The sequence below is a fragment of the Fundulus heteroclitus genome, chromosome 2 (genome assembly GCF_011125445.2).
Source record: "Fundulus heteroclitus isolate FHET01 chromosome 2, MU-UCD_Fhet_4.1, whole genome shotgun sequence".
In the NCBI taxonomy this organism is placed as follows: domain Eukaryota; kingdom Metazoa; phylum Chordata; class Actinopteri; order Cyprinodontiformes; family Fundulidae; genus Fundulus; species Fundulus heteroclitus.
This window is the reverse complement of record NC_046362.1, coordinates 31,446,506-31,466,725: the sequence shown is the minus strand read 5'-3', so window position 1 is coordinate 31,466,725 and position 20,220 is coordinate 31,446,506. Positions and strand designations below refer to the sequence as shown.

The 20,220-nt window shown below is 39.6% G+C and overlaps 2 protein-coding genes across 7 annotated transcripts in view; both read right to left on the bottom strand.

The window, feature by feature from the left end:
• Window positions 1–13,217, bottom strand: part of LOC105929694 (septin-7) — a 54,327-nt gene extending 41,110 nt beyond the window's left edge. For 2 of the 6 annotated variants that reach the window (XM_036125054.1, XM_021318969.2), the window contains exons 1-2: window positions 7,209–7,298; window positions 6,578–6,674 (exon numbers count right to left, since the gene is read on the bottom strand). In XM_036125054.1, the coding sequence (XP_035980947.1) occupies window positions 6,578–6,674; window positions 7,209–7,283 (172 nt within the window). In that variant the 5' untranslated portion in view covers window positions 7,284–7,298. Of the gene's footprint in view, window positions 1–6,577; window positions 6,678–7,208; window positions 7,299–12,886 lie in introns of those variants that run through there. The other 4 variants (XM_036125066.1, XM_036125061.1, XM_012867572.3 and 1 more) reach the window with 4 other exon arrangements.
• Window positions 13,218–17,968: 4,751 nt separating this feature from the next.
• LOC118565106 (monocyte chemotactic protein 1B-like) lies at window positions 17,969–20,220 on the bottom strand. Its single transcript, XM_036144795.1, has 3 exons — window positions 19,955–20,220; window positions 18,663–18,777; window positions 17,969–18,564 (listed from the first exon to the last, which is right to left on the bottom strand). Exons 1-3 carry the CDS (start codon window positions 20,013–20,015, stop codon window positions 18,450–18,452), a joined length of 291 nt encoding a protein of 96 aa, XP_036000688.1. The 5' UTR covers window positions 20,016–20,220; the 3' UTR covers window positions 17,969–18,449.

Here is a 20,220-nt window from a genome sequence, read left to right as displayed (position 1 = left end):
TTATTACTCAAAAATGTTTTATTTTTATTATAATAGCAATACCTTGTCTACGTTCACGCTGCAGGGAAATGCGATCCAAATGCAATCTTTTTGCCCATATGCGACCCATATCGGTTTTTTTTAACGGCAGTGAATGGCCCAATTCCGATCTTTTCACCCCCCCCCCCAAAAAAATCTGATTTGGGCCACTTCCATGTGTTGTACTAAGTCAGATACGTATAGGATATTTTTGTCCGCTGTCTGAACGGTCATGTTGCACTTTATCCGTCTTTCACGTCACTGTCTCACACTACACATCCACACACAGTAGCAGCAGTTTGCGCTTCATAAAAGACCGTTAATAGCTGTGCTGCTTTCCCCTTACATTCGTCTTGCTATGATGTGGTCTTGATATTCTCATTGCTCAACAGCTTTCTAATAATAACAAGGAGAGACGATATAGAAAAAAAATCATATCGATAAAATAGAAATCATGCTGATTGATATCGATAATGATAAAAAAAATTCAAAACATATATTTTAAGTGCAGCCCTGGCCATTTTGTGCTATTTGTTGCTTAGCGACCTATTTCTAGATGAAGAACACAAACTCAACCCTTTATTCAACCAACTTTTTTGCAAAAACTGAAAGTTAAAAAAAAAAAAAAAAAAAGAACGTGTGCTCTATGAACTGTTTGAAGGGGGCGGGGCTTGGTGACGGCACGTTCCTGTGTCTGTTTGTGATTGGTTGGGAAGCTGTAATGACTGTAATGTCAACTAACATGGCTAGAATGCAAAAGGAAGGAAAACTGGTATTCTACTGAACTTTTTATTGAGCCTTTTTTTTCTATCATTGATATACGTCTATCGCTCGATATATATTGTTATTGATTTGTCATCCAGCCCTAACGTAGCCTAGACTGCCGTTATATCTTTAGACCATCTCGACAAAAGCTTAAAAAGTATGCTTGCTTATTAATCCACATCACAGCTCTGCCTGGAGTGACGGGTCTCCTACGCAGCATCTTTTTATGCTCTCCTCCAGGGTTGCTTTAGGAAGGCCGAGGCATGACAGAGCTAATAAATACTGCTCTCATTGCACATCAGAAGCAGCGTGAAACAGGCATCACTTCCCCTCTCCTCCAAACTCTGATCTGACTCTCAGCTCCATCCAGATCTCTACGCTGGCGCTGGATCTCACTAATCTATCCAAGAGTTTCTATTCAAACTGCCAGCTGGACAAAAGGGGACAGGAAGCAGCTTTTTTCCCCCTAAGAGTGAAGGGAAGGAGAGCAGAACAGAAGGGAGGGGGAAAAAGTACAGAAAAATCCACCAAACAAGAGGTTTCTGGTGGCATTCCTTGTTAGGGAGGGATCGACTGACGGAAAAACCAAAGCTGCTTTTTGGCATCACAAGCACATAGAAAAAAAGGGCGCTCTAAATTATGCTGTAAAACAAATTAAATTCAAGGGCTGGCGAGTGTTTTCAAGGAAAAAAAATTAACAGTAAAAAGGTGCATTTATAATCAAAGGATCTATTTTAAAGATGTTGTCCCTGCCCACAGCCTGATGCAACTGTTTTGGGGAATGTTATGCATTGGCATTGTTTCTGATTTTGGTAATTAAAGCGTCCCCCGACTGGCCTCGATTTTACATCATAGCTCAGTACAAAATTTTTTATTAAAATATACTTTATGGACAACGTAACCATATTTAAATGATTTATTATAAGCTACAATGTTCTGTTCTTAGTAAAGCAACAAACTTTGCCATTTGCAGTATGCCCTGAATGCAGCCATCTTTACTAAAACACCAATGCCTGCAGAAATGCAGCTCAGTTTTAAAACAGAAATAATTAGGTGCTTCATGGAGTGTTTTGTCAGGCTTGATAATCGTCACTATTACAACCATGTGTGCTGTACAAAAAAAATACCACGGCTTAAAAAATTAGCAGCAAATATTTGGAGTGTTGATGTTTGCTCGCCGTCATCATAATTTAACGGCACCAACTCTCGGCTGATCAGAAGAGTCCATGAGGAACTTTTCTCATTCTGTGCAGCTGGAATTGGAGCGAGTGGCCTCCAGGGTTCAGAAGAGTCTTCTCATATTCCCTCCATCTGTTTGTTTCAAATCCACCACAGAACAATGATGGTTCTCTGAAACCAGCCAAGTTTTCACACTTCACCAAGAACCCAAGTGCGGTAGTGTAACTACCAACTTTCAGCAGTCAGTAGACCAAGTGTGATGAGAGAACTTGAGTGTATTATTCTTAGAGCTCCCTTTGCTTTTAACTCTTTGACCGTAGTCCTCCATAAGATACACAAACACCAGCTGAACTATCAGAGCCAATTTGGATTATTCTCAAATTTCATCGGCTGACTAGAAGTTGAAGCTTCTAGAAAGCAGAGCTAGCGTTTCACTTGTTTTAGCAACTGTTTGTCAAAAACATCACGGCCTCTAGATGTTGGATGGTGAAGACTTAGAGTCCTCGTACAACTCAATAAAATAAAAAAATAAATCACCGGCAAAAAAAAAAACACAAAAAAAAACAAACAAACAAAACAAAACAAAAAAAAAAAAAACGCCCTTACAATGGCCGTTTTTTTTAATACAATACAAAATAGCGTCACTCAGAGCTTTCAGATTGCAGTCCAAACAGCAGGACATACTTGGGATGTTATTTTGGCCATTGATGAGGCTCAACAACAGCTTGATCACAAACGCTCCACCAACAGAGAGCCTGTTGATGGAGGCTGTCACCAGACGGTTTGGACTGCAAAGAGGACCTGAATGGTTGCCAGACATTCTTGGACGGTCTCAAGAGCTCTTAGTGGATTATTCCCTGGAGACTGTGGACTGTTCTGGAAACAACACATGGAAACTGGACATTTGGGACAATAATTAGGACATCCAGATGAAAAAGGAAAGTTTCTCTTTTTGCACAGTCAGGACAAACCTTTTTCTGCTTTTGATCTGATTTTCTTTCAGCTTTTGCTACGTTTATGCCAAATCAGCCCTCTTAATACATTTTCCCCATAAAATATAGCAGTTTTATGTTTTTAACTATACATTTATTGGATCCATCACATACCAGTGTACAAGAATGCACATGTTTAGATAAAACACTTGTGTAGCCAGTGTTTTGAAAATTTACCATACAATTAAACAGAAGTAGTGGAAAATTGATTCATGAAGCATTCCCAATTGCTTTGAAACACTAAAATATGACTGAAATTAATGTAGGCCACCTTTTCTAGTTCGGGTCTTGTGAGACTTTAGGCAACCTTGTAATAAAGGTCACAGTAAAAGTAAAGTTAGAAATGTGACTGGAACACAGAGCTGCCAAGACCAATGTCTGAATATCTGAAGCTTTATTACAAAACTAAAACTTAAGGTACAATTTGTTTTCAGAGCTCATAATGCATTTCAACTGCAAAAAATGAACGCAAAAGATAAAGAATAATTATCCTGAAAATGTCTGCACATATACAGGCTTTCTGGCATTTATTCTGGGAAATGAGTAAATACGGCAATCAATAAAATCACAGAGTGACCCCCAAAGTCCACATCCTCCGTGACATATTTGCACGTCTGAGCAACTATGTTGTTATTTTAATTAAAGAGAGCCGTTCCACATTCTCTGTGACTTCTCCGAAAGTTACAGTCAGTTGATAAGCTCTCCGTCGTTCACCGCCAAAATACGGAAGTCCAATTTTCTGCTCTGTTCCGGTATGTCGGACTCCAGCCAGGTCAAGCTCCACAAAACGTTTCAAACAGGAAAAATAACTGGTAAAATAAGGTAATGAGAGAAAGGTAACTACAAATTCCCAATAAAGTTGACTATTTTACTTAAATATAGGATGCAAACTACTGTTTTTTTCACCCAACAAGGAAGCAGATTTGTCATTTAATATAAATATGGCGTTGCTTTTTACGGACTCTCGGAGGCGTTCTGGAACGGAGCGGACACATACAGGAGTGGAGGATGTGGAATCGGGGGGTAAGGGTGAAGAAACTGCAGCAAAGACCTTTAAAGGGGAAGTCCGGTCAACAAGGAAAAATCAGGGTATCATTAGCTATAACTAAAACTAATACGTTTGTGGTTATTTAATGAACTTATCTTTAATCAATAAGAAAATAAAAACATAAATTGTCGTCTGAATCACTGTGTATGGGGGCTGACATTACTGCCCATATTTGGGCAGTAAGGGGTGTTTGACATCACATCCTGGGGCGTGGAAAAGCGGAAGCGGCGACAGCATTTCTCTCCGCTTTCCATGCAAAGTCAATAGGAGCCGTTCTACATAGCTGCGATCATCAATAATTTTTTCGGATTTCCAGAGGACTTCACCGCTGACATTCCCAAGAGCTATTGCTGAAGCAACAATGCCCACGTGCATGGCCATCGGATGTTCCAACACAACTGGTAAAAGTAGAAAAAACATTGCTTATTTCAACTTCCCGATTCATGAGCCACCGGGCTCGTTGCTGGATTGCCAACTTGAACAGAGCGGATTTGCCATCTAACTTCTGGCCAGAGAGAAAACACGTCATATGCAGTGACCATTTAGAAGAAGAATGTTTTGAACATGACATGAGAGCGAGGATTTTCGGTAAGTTATTTTTTATTTTAGAATTTTTTATTTAGAATTTGCGGGGATGGTCACCGAGCAGAGGGGCGGAGGGATACCACATGTGATGTGGTATCCCTCCGCCCCAGGATGTGCTGGAACGCTCTTATATTTTAATATTTGTACAATAATGACCACCTGCCCTTTTTACTAGAGGGCAAATATATAACTTAAGTCACTTCAGCGCGATCTCTCCTCCGCTGTGTGTGTGTGTGCGCTCCGCTGCAGCGCCGGCAAAGCCGTGCTGCGGCGGAGAGCGCGCACACACACATACACACACACACACACACGCGTGTATACATATATACTGTAGGACCCGACTGAGTTTGCACTGGAAATAGGTATGCTGGATTCCGTCAAAAGTCCGGTTTCTGTCAAGAAACTCTTCTAAAAAAATCCATATCGCTATCAGATGATGATAGCTCCACGGAACTCTCATCACTGTCACTAAGTACTTCATCACTCTCTGCTTCGTACAGAGCACCAGTCGTCACCATGTTGGAAAATAGTGCGCCGTGACAAACAGAGCGTTGAAACTTGCTTAACAGCGGGTCCGCCGAGTGACGTCAAAAAATGGGAGGTGATGGTACTATTCTTGACCAAGATGGATTCCTCCACATAAACATGATTAACTGAAAATTATTCATAATTAAAAAAACGTATAATTTTTTGCACAGTATGTAGTAGTTTTATATTTAAAGTACTTTCAGCAGTTTGAATTCTGATTTTGACCGGACTTCTCCTTTAACACTGACCCTCTGATTCAAACACAAGGTTGTAAAGTTTGAATCAGTTGGGCTAGAAACGGTCAGGAAGGGGGAAACGCAGCCAGAGATTAGGATTTATCTGTGGATGTCTCCAATTCTCATCCAAGTCAACCACTCTGCTGTTCACTAAACAGGAAGCTGAAACCTCAGGCTGAGACAAAAATGTCTGGACCCGTCGCAGTGTTAGCGTGCCGACTTTCACTGAACAGAACTGGGTCACCACAAGCTACACTTTGCCAGATTTACCACATCATATGCAGCTTAATGGCAACCAAGTTAAAACGAGAGGAACAGATATTCACTCACACCTGAGTGGCGTTCCTGCACATGGATCAACTGAGTCAAATCTGAAGTGAGAGCTGGTTTAGGCCAATAACCTTACGCACTGTAAGCTGATCCTTTTTATGAGTAAAGCATTGAAAATTACACAGATAATGTTAATATTGAAGAGAGAGTTATTCACTGATTAGTAAAAAACAGCTCATGGAGGGCCGGGTAACATCTTTGCTCTTATCTTTATGCAAAGCTTAAAACAACAGACGTCCCGTCCAAAACACCTTTTGTGTCAAGCCTCTGCAGACAATCTTTTAAAACGCAGCCATCGTTTTTAGATTCATGTATTGTCTCGGAAAGTCTTAATCATCTCATTTCATTTCCTTGTTGCTGCAGTGAGCGGACTGTGGCTTCCGATGCAAAGCCTTCATTTTATGGCCATCTTGCAGTACTACGCATTATATCTTAAAATACTAAAGTTTTTAAGCAACAGTGCTGTTTTGTGATGTGACAGACGGGGGAGAAAGAAAAACTAAAGGCTGAGCTAAGAGAACCCCAGAGTGAGCTTTTACTTCATTAGGAAGCTACAGAATAAAGTAACTTTTACCTTTTGATCTGCATCTTTCAGTAAGAATTTAATTTAATGTTGTTCTGCATCAATCAGTTTTCCAGCAGATGCGCGAGAGCCCTCTGTGGGGCTAAAAATCGATGTGCTAATTACCCAGAGCTCCAGCTCACATGGGGCACTGTTCAATATGTTGAAAACATCTCAGCTGTATCTGCTTCACGGCCGCTAGAAAAGCCAAACCCCTGCGCAGTTCCTCCATGCCAGCGTTCACTTCCCCAACGCTGTCAGGCAGTTGGCCACATTTTTGCACCCAACACTATTCAGACTGGAGCTTAGATCAGACTGGAGGTTTGCGACTTACCAACAACCATTAAGGTAAACTCGAAGCCTCTCTTGACGGACTTCCGGTACACCTGGTTGGGGAGATTGGCGAAGCCCACGTAGCCCTCTAGGTTCCGCTGCTGGGAGAAAACGCAAAGGCAGAATTTCTCTTTCAGTGTTTGACACACAGCACGGCGTGATAATTACCCACTGTCAGACATAGGTTAGCTCAACTATAGTAATGGGAATATAAATAATCTATAAGATGCATGAAAACATGAAAATAAACTTCTACAGTACTTTGTTTTCTGCACACATACAGACAAAAAAAAAAAAAAAAAAAAAAGGTACAGTAATAAAACAAGGCAAAAGCTTGCTCCTTCCAAAACCTACAATTAGCATTTTTTCGGTGCTACAGCAACAAAACTCGTTTCAACTTAAGTGCAGCTGGTACAAAAACAAGCCGGGGGGGGGGGGGGGGGGGGGGGCAGTTGCTTTAGGGTGGGTGGAGGGGGCTGAGAGGAAGCAGAGAGAAATAACAGGGTTGTAGTGGGAAAAGGCTGGAAAGAGGAAGTCAGTGCAACTGCAAACACATTTCTAGTAAGCAATAAAACAGAAATATAAGATTTAAAGACATCTACTGGAGATATTAAAAAGCGCAAAAGTCCTACGTGTTCAGTCGTGTCCATCATGTATGACAGGGTGTGCGGAGAAGGAAGCTGGTTACCACAAAGGTATCTCTTCATCTCGCCCCATCCCCAGTTCTCCCTCCCTTTGCCTCTCTCAGTCTGTTATCATAATAAAACCCCTCCAATCACCGGGCAGCGTCCTGCACGCTACACGAGGCAAACACAATGACTGCTGGCCTCTCCCGCTCCGTCATGCATGGCACAGACGGAAACGGTGCAGAAGTGACAGGCCTGGCGACATATTAGGTGTTAATCTAAAGCCCGGCGGTCAACGACATCAGGCCTAAGTTTATTTCTCCAAACGGACCTCTTCTGTCCCACCCTTACTACCAAATCTCTTTCCACATCCTCTCTCCTTTCTCCATCATATTTGTCAAAGACGCAAATATAAAGGGTTATAAAGGGTTAATTCATAGTTTTTAATTTACAACTGCATTTTATCTGATCTGCTGCCAAAACTAAAACAATAAGTCATCAACGGAGGGTTTCTACAAGTTTCAGTCAGGCATCTCTTAAGATCACAACTTAAATCCTACATAGATTATGAAAAATAAGTAAACTCAATATAAGTCATGAACCAAGACAAAAACAACTCGACCAAACTTTGGTTGAGGTTTTGTCACTTTGCCTCCTAGCTTTAACTCATCAAAGCTCGGCTTAATTGTTGCACACAGATTATCGCAAATACTTTAAAACACAGTTCATTCTCTAGTTCATGTAAACGGCAAGAAGGGGATTAATGTTGTTTTTTTTCCCCAAATGTATTGCTGAAACCTTGTGTTTTCTCTTTCTCGTGATCCAGAAATAAAATCTATCAAGACCTTTAAGTAAAATGAATTTCAGGTGTGAGGGTGAAGGCCAGGGAAAGCCCAAGTGGCCAGATATGTTACCGGCACGCAGCGCGTGAAATACAAAGGCCTAGCAAATATTAAATAGATAAATATTTCCCTTGTCGTCCCACAGTGGGGAAATTAGCCCATCCCTTAGGGAGCAGCGTGCTGCCGACAATGAGTGGCGCACGGGGAGCCATCTGTGATCATGGCGGAGGACTACATCAGCTGCAATATACGCCTATTTTCTTCTCTCCTCTGTGCTTCCAACACTCTGTGACCTTTAGTATGCTGGACCGCGTCATTTGTGCCCAATGTGAGCATCTGTTGCCCCGAGACTCTGTCCAAGTGGCTAAATATTAAATTAGCACGACAAATGCAAGTTCATAACACTTGGCATGCGTTAGCCAACAGTTACTGCACTCCAAACAGTCCTCTGTGATATGATTATTGCACACACCGATATCGTCACGATATATTGGCGATATACTGTGCAGCCCTAGATGAGATGTAATGAAAACAGGAACAAAAAATAATCAAATAAAACATATTGCTCCCCAAAAAGGATGCATTCATAGTCCGAATTTACAGGAAACCAACAAGCTATGAGGAATCCTTAATCACCAAAACCTCTAATTCTTTGGGAATTCAATACCCCATTACAGCTAAACTGCTGGAACACAATTAATTATCACAATGATCACAACAAACCAGTAACACAAATTGCCTAGAGCTTTTAGTGCGGGTTAAAAAAAAGAAAAAAAAGGCTGAAGGCACATTGCTAACATCAACACAAAAGCTGCAACAGGAAAAAAAAAAAAAAGCCAAACACAATCTATTCCCCTCATCAATACGGTGATGCATGCGGCTGAAAAGCAAGCGGAGCTACTCCAAGCAAGCCTGAAGCGCTTTCCAACATTTCCACATTTGATCCACCCACATTCCCACATGCTCCGAGTGTGTTACGTAAACCAGCAGCTCGGATGATCCATCCATTTCCCTGCTGCTGCGTTACGACTACCAGACACTTTCTTTTTTGTATTTTAGAAGAAACAAAGCTGCGGGTCACACCGTCAGCATTTAGCTCCAGAGAAACAGCCCGACTGTGATCGGAACAGGCGGTTCTGTGAGAATTTACGGGTTACGTGTGGACGAGGGTACGCAGGAAAACGGGTACAGCGGCCCGCATCTCAGCTCACAGCTGAGAGAAAGCGAGAAAACGGTTCAGAAACATTCAGGGCAGCGGGCAGGGGACTTTAAAAGGGGGAAGTAATGGGGGATGAGGGAGAAAAAGACTAGTCAGCCCAGACCATTCATGCAACCCCATCCCCCCAGTGCTTCCAGTGGTGATAGTGGCGGCCTGGCTCTCTGACATCATCCTGCCAAGCCCCTCACCCTCCCCAGGCATGCAGCAGCAGCTGATCCCCCCCCCCCCCGGCCTTCTCCCTGCCGCCATCAGCTGTTCCCACATTTTACTTTTACATATGCCACATGAATAATTCATTCCGTTTTCCTTCACTTGACAGTGCAAAAGGGAGGGTCGAGTGCCTCTGAAAACAGCGAGTGCCCTTTTGGTGTTTTTAGCGCTCAACCCGCAGCTATTCCTAGCTACGCCACCACTACCCCCGTTACGCCGGAGAAAGCCGCTGCCTGCCGCCTTTGGCCTCATGGCAGACGGATGCAGAACGACAACGACGTGCAGCACGCATCGGGGTGAGTAACCCTTCACCGCTAAACGCGGGCGACAGCACAAAAAAAAAAAAAAAAAAGGCCTTGAAGAGTAAATGAAGAACGACTTGAGACAAAAATGGCTTCTAAATCAGAGCAAATATGAACCAGAAACGCACAAAATTTAGAAGCCGACCACAATCGCAGAGCGGGGAGGACAGAAACGAGCGAAAACGAGGTTGAAAACGGCAAAAGAAGAGAAGAGAGTGACAACGAAGTGGGCTGCATGGCGAGGCAGTGGTTAGCACACGGATCTGGGCGGAGGGCTTTGTGTGGAGGATGCGTGCTCTCCATTGTTTTCCCCACTGCCCAAACAAAACAAACAAAAAAAAAAACGCACGTTTGGTCAATTAGCACATCTACATTTCAAAAATTTGATGCATGGTTGTCTGTCTTGTGTGCATCTCTGGATGTCCGTCCCTCCACCCTCTGAAATCCGGGGTCGGCTGCAGACCCATGTGACCCTGAACAGGACGACCTGAGCGTTTAAAACGGATCCATCACTACAAGACAATCAAGAAACAGCACGAATGGATGCAAAATTATAAAAAGATGGCCAAAAAAAAAAAAAAAAAAAAAAAAAAGAGACTGAAAACATCTTTACAGTAGGTACACAGCTGTCAGCGGGTCTGCTGCTGTTTGTGCTTCCACCGTTTTATCAAACAAACAAACAAAAAAAAAAGGTTAAAAAAATAAAACTGGACTTCTATTCTGAAGTTGAAGACGTTTCGCTTCCCATCCAGGAAGCTTTCTCAATACTAAGCTTGGAACTTCACGCTACTCCAAACATTTTGAACTGAGAAAGCTTCCTGGATGGGAAGCGAAACGTCTTCAGCTTCAGAATAGAAGTCCAGTTTTATTTTTTTAACCTTTTTTTTTTTGATTGATCGTGACCCGGATGACTGAGAATCTTCACTCATTTAAACACAATTCTGTTGACAGTTCCAATCTGGCAGAACTGCGTTACATTCTTCTGAAGGTTAGCTAGATTTTTGGGAATTCATCTAAAAAAATAACATTTAAAGTACCTCTGATATGATGCGTGACCACATGATGGATTAGCTGCAGCAAGGTCCAAATTCTATTAGAAACTTTTCTCTCAATTTCAAAATGTAATGCAAATTTTTACTTTGACGTATAATGCATCCAGTTTAAAGGCAACATCTTCTCAGCTGCTCCTAATAGTAAAAAGATCCAGGTTTACAGTAAAAGAAAACATGACATTGGCAGAATAAAAAGCCTTTTTATAAGTCACTTAACTGATAGTTATCCTATCAATCATAAGTTAGAATGCTTTAGGGCACCCACTGAAATGTTTTGAAATGAAGCTTTACTGTGTGAAATGTTTTTTCTTTTTTTTTTTTTTTTTTAAACAGACTTCAAGGTAAGTTTGGCAGCTTCGGTTCGCCTAGAATTTCAGGTTTTGAAATATCCCCGGATCATTTCAGCTTTTCCTGGACAATTTCCAGTTTTCTTTGAGCTCAGACACGCCAATTCAGATCTGATTTTTTTTCCTGGGAACAATAAAAAGCAGGGCGGAGAAAACTGTGCCGCCATTCAATCGATTCAGCGGCTTTGAACCCGACGGAGAATTTAATCGTAACAATTTTTCCTTCATGCATGAAAGCGTCTGTTCTTAGCGGTTAAGAATCGACTGGGTTTCCTTTGACAACTTTACGACCAATTCGAATAATAAACTGAACCTGATTTTATGACGACATTTTGTGCTAAACATTAAAGTGATGAGAAGCAAACGACGTACAACCTTTTTAGGCATCTGTACGGCTGTGATTGCATGTCACCGAAATCACAGCCCCATAAACACAAATACTGCTCTTGCAAAACATAGTTATTGGAAATGGGCTTTGTCAGCATAATATTTACATTAAAAAGTATGATTTTTAATCAATTAACTGTATTTAATCATACTTTTGAATTTATCGATGCTCTGAAAGGAACGGACAGTGGAGAGAAAAAAAAAAAAAGCATAAATAACAATACTGCCAGTTTTCAAGACGTCGTTAATTGGGATTTATCGTTGCGGAGATAAATCCAGGTTCTTTTCTGGTATTTTTTCACAACACCATAAACGACCACCCCTACTTAACCACGTTGATTGATAACTAAGAATGGCACTTAAATGTAATCAACTTGTAATCTGCCTGTATGATTGGCTTGAACTTGACTTTTTGTTGTTGTAAAGACACTACAAAAAAACAACAACTGTATTTAATTACTGAACTTAACAACAGACAGAAAACTACATGCTATTGGTTGATGTGCTTATAGACCAAAAACTGATGTTTTTTTTGTAGCTTTAAATCATTTCCTGAATAGGCAGAATGTTGTCTTGATTTCCTTATTTGACAAAGCGATCACCACCAGAGCCACTCCGAGTAGATTTAGCTGATTCAGATCCATGTTGGGTTCATTGGCGCATCTCCAGCTGTTGCTGTCCTTGTTTTAACCTAGAGACGACCTTAGTATCATTTAAATAATTTAACTGCTCCTTCAGAATAAGTTTCTCCATACTTTTTTTTTATTTTTTTTTAACAAGTCTACTTCCACACCTTTTACATAAAAGGGCAACGTTCCCTCAATAGGACATTGATTAAAAACCAGCTTTTATTCTATGAATTTATTGTTCCTCCTTGTAAAACTGAGATCTTTTAACTTTTATTTTTTTTAATTAAAAGCTTTAAATTTCCGAGAACCGAGGCATCAGTGGCGTACTTGCACTGTCTGAGCAGATATATCTCTTTTCCCCACTGCAGCCAGCTTTAATTGGAACCAGACCACGTCCCTCCTGATACAATCTGTCCTGAAGGAAGTCCTCAAACCAGCCTCGGCTCATCTAAGCATAACGCAGGGATGTTTTTTTTTTTTTTTTTTTTAGAAGAACCAACTTCTAAATAAAAGGTTTACCCCGACCAAATGTGGGCTGTTTTTTTTATTTTGCCATCGTTTAACCACAGGATTCCTAACGGCCACATTAAGAGCGAGCTTGTGTTAGCAGACATACAAAGAAACAGACACACGTGAGGGGACAAAGAAAGACGTTTTAAGTGAAATGCGTCTCGGGAGAAGCAGAAACGGACTTACAGCGATGCTCGGAACCGCAGTCTCTGGTCGCTCGATCATTATGCTGTCACCACCCAGCCTGCTACGGACACTCGCCGAGGCATACACCGAGGAACGTCGGAGGGAGTCGCGGAGCTTAGCAAAACAAAACAACAACAACAAACAAACGCTGCTGCTTTCTGTGCTAATACGCTAAAGCTAAGTAGGCAGCGGGAGACAACGTGCCCTGGGTGTGGGGGAAAAAAGTGAATGAATGAATTGGGTCAAATTACATAGATGGCCGCTAACTGCTACTACAAGGAGGTAGAGCAGCACAGTGAGGGAATAAAACGCTCCAACGGATGATTTTCTGCACCAGGAGCTCCAACGGTAATTACGCCGGGCAACTTCCGGTTAAGAATTTCAAAATAAGGTGAAATCTAATTTTCTATTGTAAAACCAACTTATTATTATTATTATTATTATTATTATTATTATTATTATTATTATTATTATTATTATTATTATTATTATTATTATTATACAAAATTCATGCAGAAAGGCCTTCATAAAAGCTGACTGCAAAGCTTGTGTTATTCTTTAACTTTTTTTTTTAGAAATGTTACAGATTAGGTGTAGTTTCTGTCCACTGTTCCCATGTGCTTGCTGAGGATAAAGAACACCAGCACTGTGACGATCTGAAGTAATCTGCTGGGGTTCTTTCATATACAACTTTTTACAAATTTAAATAGAACACTCTATATGAGAATTTTAAAAACTAAAGGGATAAGACCATGTAAGTGGGTATAGACAATGGATGAATGGATATTACCACAGTTTACGTTTTGTCTTAAGCCAAAGGTGTTTCAGTAAGGCTTGACATTGGATCTTAACATTTAATTCATTTATGTTGACTGTGCTTAGGGCAACAGTTTTTTTTTTTGTTGTTGTATTTTTTATGTCCAAACTGAGATGGTTTATTTTAATCAAGATGCAAATCCCAATGGATTTTTCGTGTTAAGTTAAAGACCAGGAACAATAGAAATATAAGTAGAATGCCTATGCCAACACACATGTCAGACAGGCCATTTACTTTGAAAAAGAAAATGCTAGTGTATACATTTATTTTGAAAATAAAGAGAACTTCCCACTGTTTGTGTTTTTATTTTGTGTACCTTGATACATCTGTTAGGATCCTACATCCCGCCTCCCTTTCGTCCAACTTAAATGGGATAGGCCTCTGATTGTGGGTGTGGTGTGTTCAATGCTGAAGCCCCAGCTCTGGTGCTTTCAAAGACTGTTGTGTAAAACAATAATGACCAATGCCACATGAAACGAATCAATCAATGTTCATTAAATATATTTGAATATCTTCAAAAACTGAACTTATTTGTTTAATTTGCTGCAAAAATTTAGTCTCATATGTACAGTCAATAGATTGTATCTAATTTTACACACGTTTTGCACGTTCATTTTCCTTTATTTTAATGATGATGGCTTACAGCTAATGAAAACCCATAATTCCTTCTCTTAGAAAATTTGCATTATATGAAGCTAATAAAACAGGTATAATTTAAAACTTTTAATAATCAAGCTCCATCATATATCAGAGCTCTGATTACCCCGTATGTTCCTAACAGAGCACTTCGCTCTCAGACTGCAGGTCTGCTGGTGGTTCCTAGAGTCTCTAAAAGTAGAATGGGAGGCAGATCCTTTAGCTATCAGGCTCCTCCCCTGTGGAACCAGCTCCCAGATTTTGTTCGTGAGGCAGACCCCCTGTCTACTTTGAAGACTAGGCTTAAAACATTTATTTTTTGAGAAAGCTTATAGTTAGAGTGGCTTAGGTTACCTTGAACTATTGCCGTAGTTATGCTGCTATAGGCTTCGGCTGCTTGAGGACATAATGACCACTTTCCTTCACCCTGCTACATTCTTCTATATCTCTCCATATTTGCAGTAATTACCACTATTTCATCCTTATGTTGTCTCTCATAGTTTGTTCTCTTCATAGCATAGCTCAGAGCTTATCCGCTTAGCTGTATATCTCTCCTAGAGATAAAAGAGCTACTACTGCCTCTTTACTCTTTCTTAGCTACTCCTTGACAAATGCGTCTGTGTTTCTTTTTTGTGTGCCAGCTCTGTCTTCTCAAGAGAAGGCATTGATCATAGTTCTTAAACACACATTTAATAACTGTAATTAAACTGGAATGTATTGAGTTCAAATCTGTCTGCATGATTGGACTGGCTTGTTTGTAAAGTGGCTTGAGAAGATTTCTGTTGTGAATGGGGGCTATAAAAGAAAACTGAATTGAATTTACCATATGGGCCTACTGGCCAGTCACATCATATGCCAGACATACATTCTATACTTGGTCAGGGTTCTTTTTAGGTGAACAGCAAGGAATTACATCAGTGGACATGGTAAGGCAAGGCAAGTTTATTTATTTTGCACTTTTCGGTAACAAGATGATTCAAAGTGCTGGTATTGCAGCATTCCACATGTGGCACTGTTGTGTTTAGTTAGCATTGTTGTCTCTGGTCACTCTCGTCTTCCTGTTGAAAATACTCCTTAGATTGTCTGTAGAGTTTAGGTCTTTGGTTAGACTTTGGATTCTCCACACTAGACCTCAAGCAGCTTGGATTCTGCTCCTCTCCACTCTTTCTCTGCACTCTGGGACTCTTGGTTTAAAAATGAAATGCACTGAAGGTTGAACTAAATAAGGGAAATATATAACATTTTGGATGGAATTAAAATGTATTGAGATGGGTCTGTTGGTATACATTTTTTTGGTTGCTCTGATTATTTTACCAGATTTTACTTTGCTTTTAACGTTTTATCTTATGAACCAGTGTGTGTAAAATAAAGGAAAACATACATAAAATGACTAATTTGAATGCCTCAAAACAAACAAAAGTACATAATACTGGCCATCATTGGCAACCACTTTAAATGTATCGATAGATTTTTTTCAGGACCAACGACTCATGTCCTCCTGTACTGTTGAACAGATAAAAGTTCAGCTTTGCAAGATCTGCTGGTTCTTCCTGTGTTTATAGGGCTCTGTATTGAGCGGTCACATGTTTTACTTAACATCTTTTCACAGTCTGTCAACTAATATTCACGGCACATCAATAAATGAAAAGTACTGGATCCCTCATTGTTGACTTTTGTTATGGGAAAAGTAAAAGAAAAAGAAATGATCAAATTGCGCCCTCTAGTGCCAAAATCAACTCAATAATATCTCGTTGAAAATCTCACAATTTCTTAATCCTTAATAAAACAAATCTATTTAATTTAATAGAGATGCACATTTGATTTGTTCTTGTTGGATTTTACATGTACTGTAATTGTATATTCACAAATAAATAATGTGATCTATGTTGAGCACCAAAAAGGAAGATCTTAATTATGCGTTGCTGGTTCTCTTGTACCACTGTGGTGCTTGTGGGGGGAACGGTTTACCGCACAATATGCTGGGGTGCCCTCAGGATTAGTTCCACTTTGACATCTGTGTGCCCTATAATGCACGATGACAGTGAGATAAGACGACCTAGGTGCAAAACATGACCACAAGCAGACTCTCTCAAGTCCTAGTAATGCTGTCTAAGGCTGTGGTTCTCCAACTTTGCACAACATATACCCCTAAAATAATTTCTAAGGTTATAAGGAAACTTGTCTTTAGTTTGTTGTGTTATTCCTTATAAAGACAGAAACAAAATAAAACAAAGTGATAGATGTGGTTGAAAGGTGCAACCCATTTTTAATAAAAGAATTCTACCAGTTCAAGCCTAAACTTTGGTTAGCAGTTCACTGTAAGTTTTATTGTCTGTTGTTCTGCTTGTTCTGTACCATTTGGGTCCTTGAATGTTCTTTTCTCCAAGTGGAAAATTTGTAAATTTCTCACCAACTTGATCAATAAATCCAGTTTGGCCGTCCTGCTTAAAACATATTGATAGCTGCATTACTTAAAAAAGGTGAGGTAAGGTAAGGTAGGTTTATTTATATAGCACTTACCAGTAACAAGACATTCAAAGTGGGGGTTGTCTTTGTCGTGGGGGAGGTTTTATCTGATCCAATCTTTCACACACATTGTGAAGTACCTTTAGCGTTTCAATGACAAAATGCAGCATGGTTTAGTGTGGTTTGAAGGTTTTAATCCCAAGATCCATGTTCTGACTTCAGAGTCAAACAAGTTGCCACCCGTACCTGTTCTTAGTCCTCTGTCATCTGCTACAATTTAAAATAGTAGTTATTGAAATATTCTTCTCTGTAGTTATCTTGTCAGGTGATTTGTGTTAGAAGCAAATAATGGTGCCTGCTTGAGCATCTCATTATTTTGGTTGTGGCCTCATTGATGTACCTTACAGTTAATCGACTTCACACTATGAAGAGTTAAGACCTGCTATGATCTTTTGGGTTTTTTTGCATTGCAAATAGGAAAAAGTAAGTACAATTTTCTTGAAATAATGTAATTTTCTTTGATTTGAGCTGCTAAATAAGACTATTTGTCAATGGAATAAGATTTTTTGTACATAAAATAAGAGCAATTAATCTCCATCAAGTGCAGGATATCTAATTATCTTATTTTAGGGGTAAAAAAAATACTAATTCCATTGGCAAATAGTGTTATTTAACTGCTCAAATCAAGGAAAAATACATAATTTCAAGAAAAATGTATTTACTTTTAATTCTCTTTTTGCAGTTTGACATTTAGGTTTCAGATTTTTAACTTTGAGGGCACACGTTACAGTCAAAACAAAGAGCAGCTTAGATTCACAGATAAACTATTCTAGACAGCAAATTTCTCTTATGTAGTGAGTTGTAAGTGTAATAAAATGGATGTCCTCACAAGAAGTCGTTACGGACCTTTGATCTTATCTAGTAAACTGATTTGGACCTTTGAGCATGACTTTTGAGAACTCAGTTTATGATTGGGCCATAAGATCTGCTACGATGAATGCTCAAGAGAAGGTGACCCCATCTTCAGCCCTAGTTTCAACGACAATAACAACGAGAATAGGAGAGTTTGTTGAATTTTGAAAGTAATCTAGCTTTATTTTGCAAGAATCACGTTGGTTTGCATACAGAAAAAATGGATTACACTTCTCAATGGATTACAATTTTTCCATCAGTCATTCAATGAGTTCAAAAGCATGACTATAAAAAGACTTCAAATAAAGTTAGATAATCAGGCAAGTTCCTCATACATTAGCAAGTGCAATTAGTCATAGCTTATATAATCAAGATGACACCACTTGGATTTGGAAGACATCTGTCTTTTACAATAGAGATACTTTCTCAGGTCAGTTCAATCAAACTTCAAATAATAGAAAAGCTCATAGTGCTGACGGTCGAAGTTTAAATGTTGTATTTAACACAAATACACCTGTTGTTCAATAACAACTATAACAATAAAAAAAAAAACTTCATTTATATGAAGATAAATTTATTCCCCTTCATGTCATCCTGGTAGTCTACCATCAAATATCAGAATATTTGGTAAATATCGTAGAAAGAGAGCAGCTGTTTTCTGTAAGAAACTGTAGCATCAAAACCAGCCTAAATGTTCAGGTTAGCTGGTTTGTGGACATATTATCGACACGTTTACAGGTTGGAGTTGGAGCCTGCAACATTTATGTTGTCCAGGTAGCTGATGAGCTCCTTCACCCAGGGGGCTGAGGGTTTGACACACAGCTGACGGCCGGCCACTGTGTTCAGCCTGGACATGGATGAAGAAGAGGAGGAAGAGGAGAGTGTCAGCAGATTCAGGGGAAGATTGAGTCTCACTGGTGTAATTCTGTAACAGTGAATACTCACAAGATGCCGGGGTTGGAGCAGCGCTGACTGGTCTTGGTGTAGCTCACAACTTTATTTCTTGACACATTGTCATTGAATTTGAAGCAGCACTTCTTTGGGCCAGCTCCACGCAGACCTGCAAACAGCAAAAAACAAAAAAACAAAAAAAAGAGGATGAATATCTCAGAAACATATTCAGCACCAGGTTCCACTCTGTCAGTTCCCTTTCTTAATTTCCTGTTAAGCTGTAAAAGGGCACAATCTTTTTCTCTTTAAAGAGATTGTGCTGTTTCCACCTTTTTTTTGTCTCGCTCAGAGCTTACTTCGCTGTGAGTGGCCAATATGACTGGAAATTCAGTCCATTTACCATTTACTCTGACGTAAAAATCAAAATGCAGATTTGGAAAAAAAAGCCATGGTCATATTTAGAAGTGCGTTAAGGTGTAGATTAAAGGCGTTTGAATCTGTTTTCAACTTTCTAAACATGTGGGGTTTAAGAAGACAACACATCCTTTCTGTAAAATGTGAATCAATGAAGTTATTGGTGTTTGTGTACCCGCAGGTCAGAAATTAACCCTAAAAGCCTTTTGTAAAACAGGGAATGATTAAAAACAATGAGCCAAGGCAGAGTTATAATCTTTCTAAATTATAAAAGTAACTAATACTTAACTGGTCACTAATTTGTCTTTTATAATTAGCAAACATGATTTGATTAAACACACCTTCCCTGCCTGTTGTATAATTGTTTTATGGCCACTCACCACAAAACTCATTAAAGTTGCACACTGCAGTAAATTTGGGTTTAATCGCTTGTGTTTCAATAAACCTTTGTCACTAATTTTGCGTTCAAAAAGGTTGTTCAAACAATTACTTTTCTAAAAACATTGATCACAGCTGCTTCAATACACGCCGAACCCTTTAACATAGGCTAAAAAAAAGCTAATTTCTGCAGCTAATCAAGCAACTACAGATATCGTATCTTATTTCTGGAAGATAACTTGTAATTCTTACACATAATTTGATATTTAAAAAAATAATCCTGTATCTTTCATAAATATTCATCTCATTCAAAGCAAACCATTAAATGATTTATATGCGAGATTTGACTTTAAACTTTCAATTTGTCCAATTTCATTTTGCCTAAATCCAGAATTTAATAACAATAATTTGTATCATTTTCCTTAGTTAGATCAGCATATCTTAAACTCTCAAGCTTTTTAAATAAACTGATGTGAAAATTTAAAAGCTGATCGACCACAGCCATTAAATGCTTTAAATCCTTTTTACATCATATTTCAAAGCTATATTCTTACCCTCAGTGAGAGCGACGACAGCCATCAGCAGCACAATCGCAGACAGAGCAAGACGAGCCATCCTGAGCTGAGTGTTTGTTGGTGTGAGGGAGCAGCTGTGAGTTGAAAATCTCAGCTAAGGTCAGCTTGTTATCTCTGATGTTTGGAGAACGTTCGGCCTGCATATTTATACACAGCGAACAGGAAAACACCCCAAATCAATGTCATCAACCTTTCGTAGGGGAATTACCTACGTAAATGGAACATTATTGGGTCCTTTGTGTCTG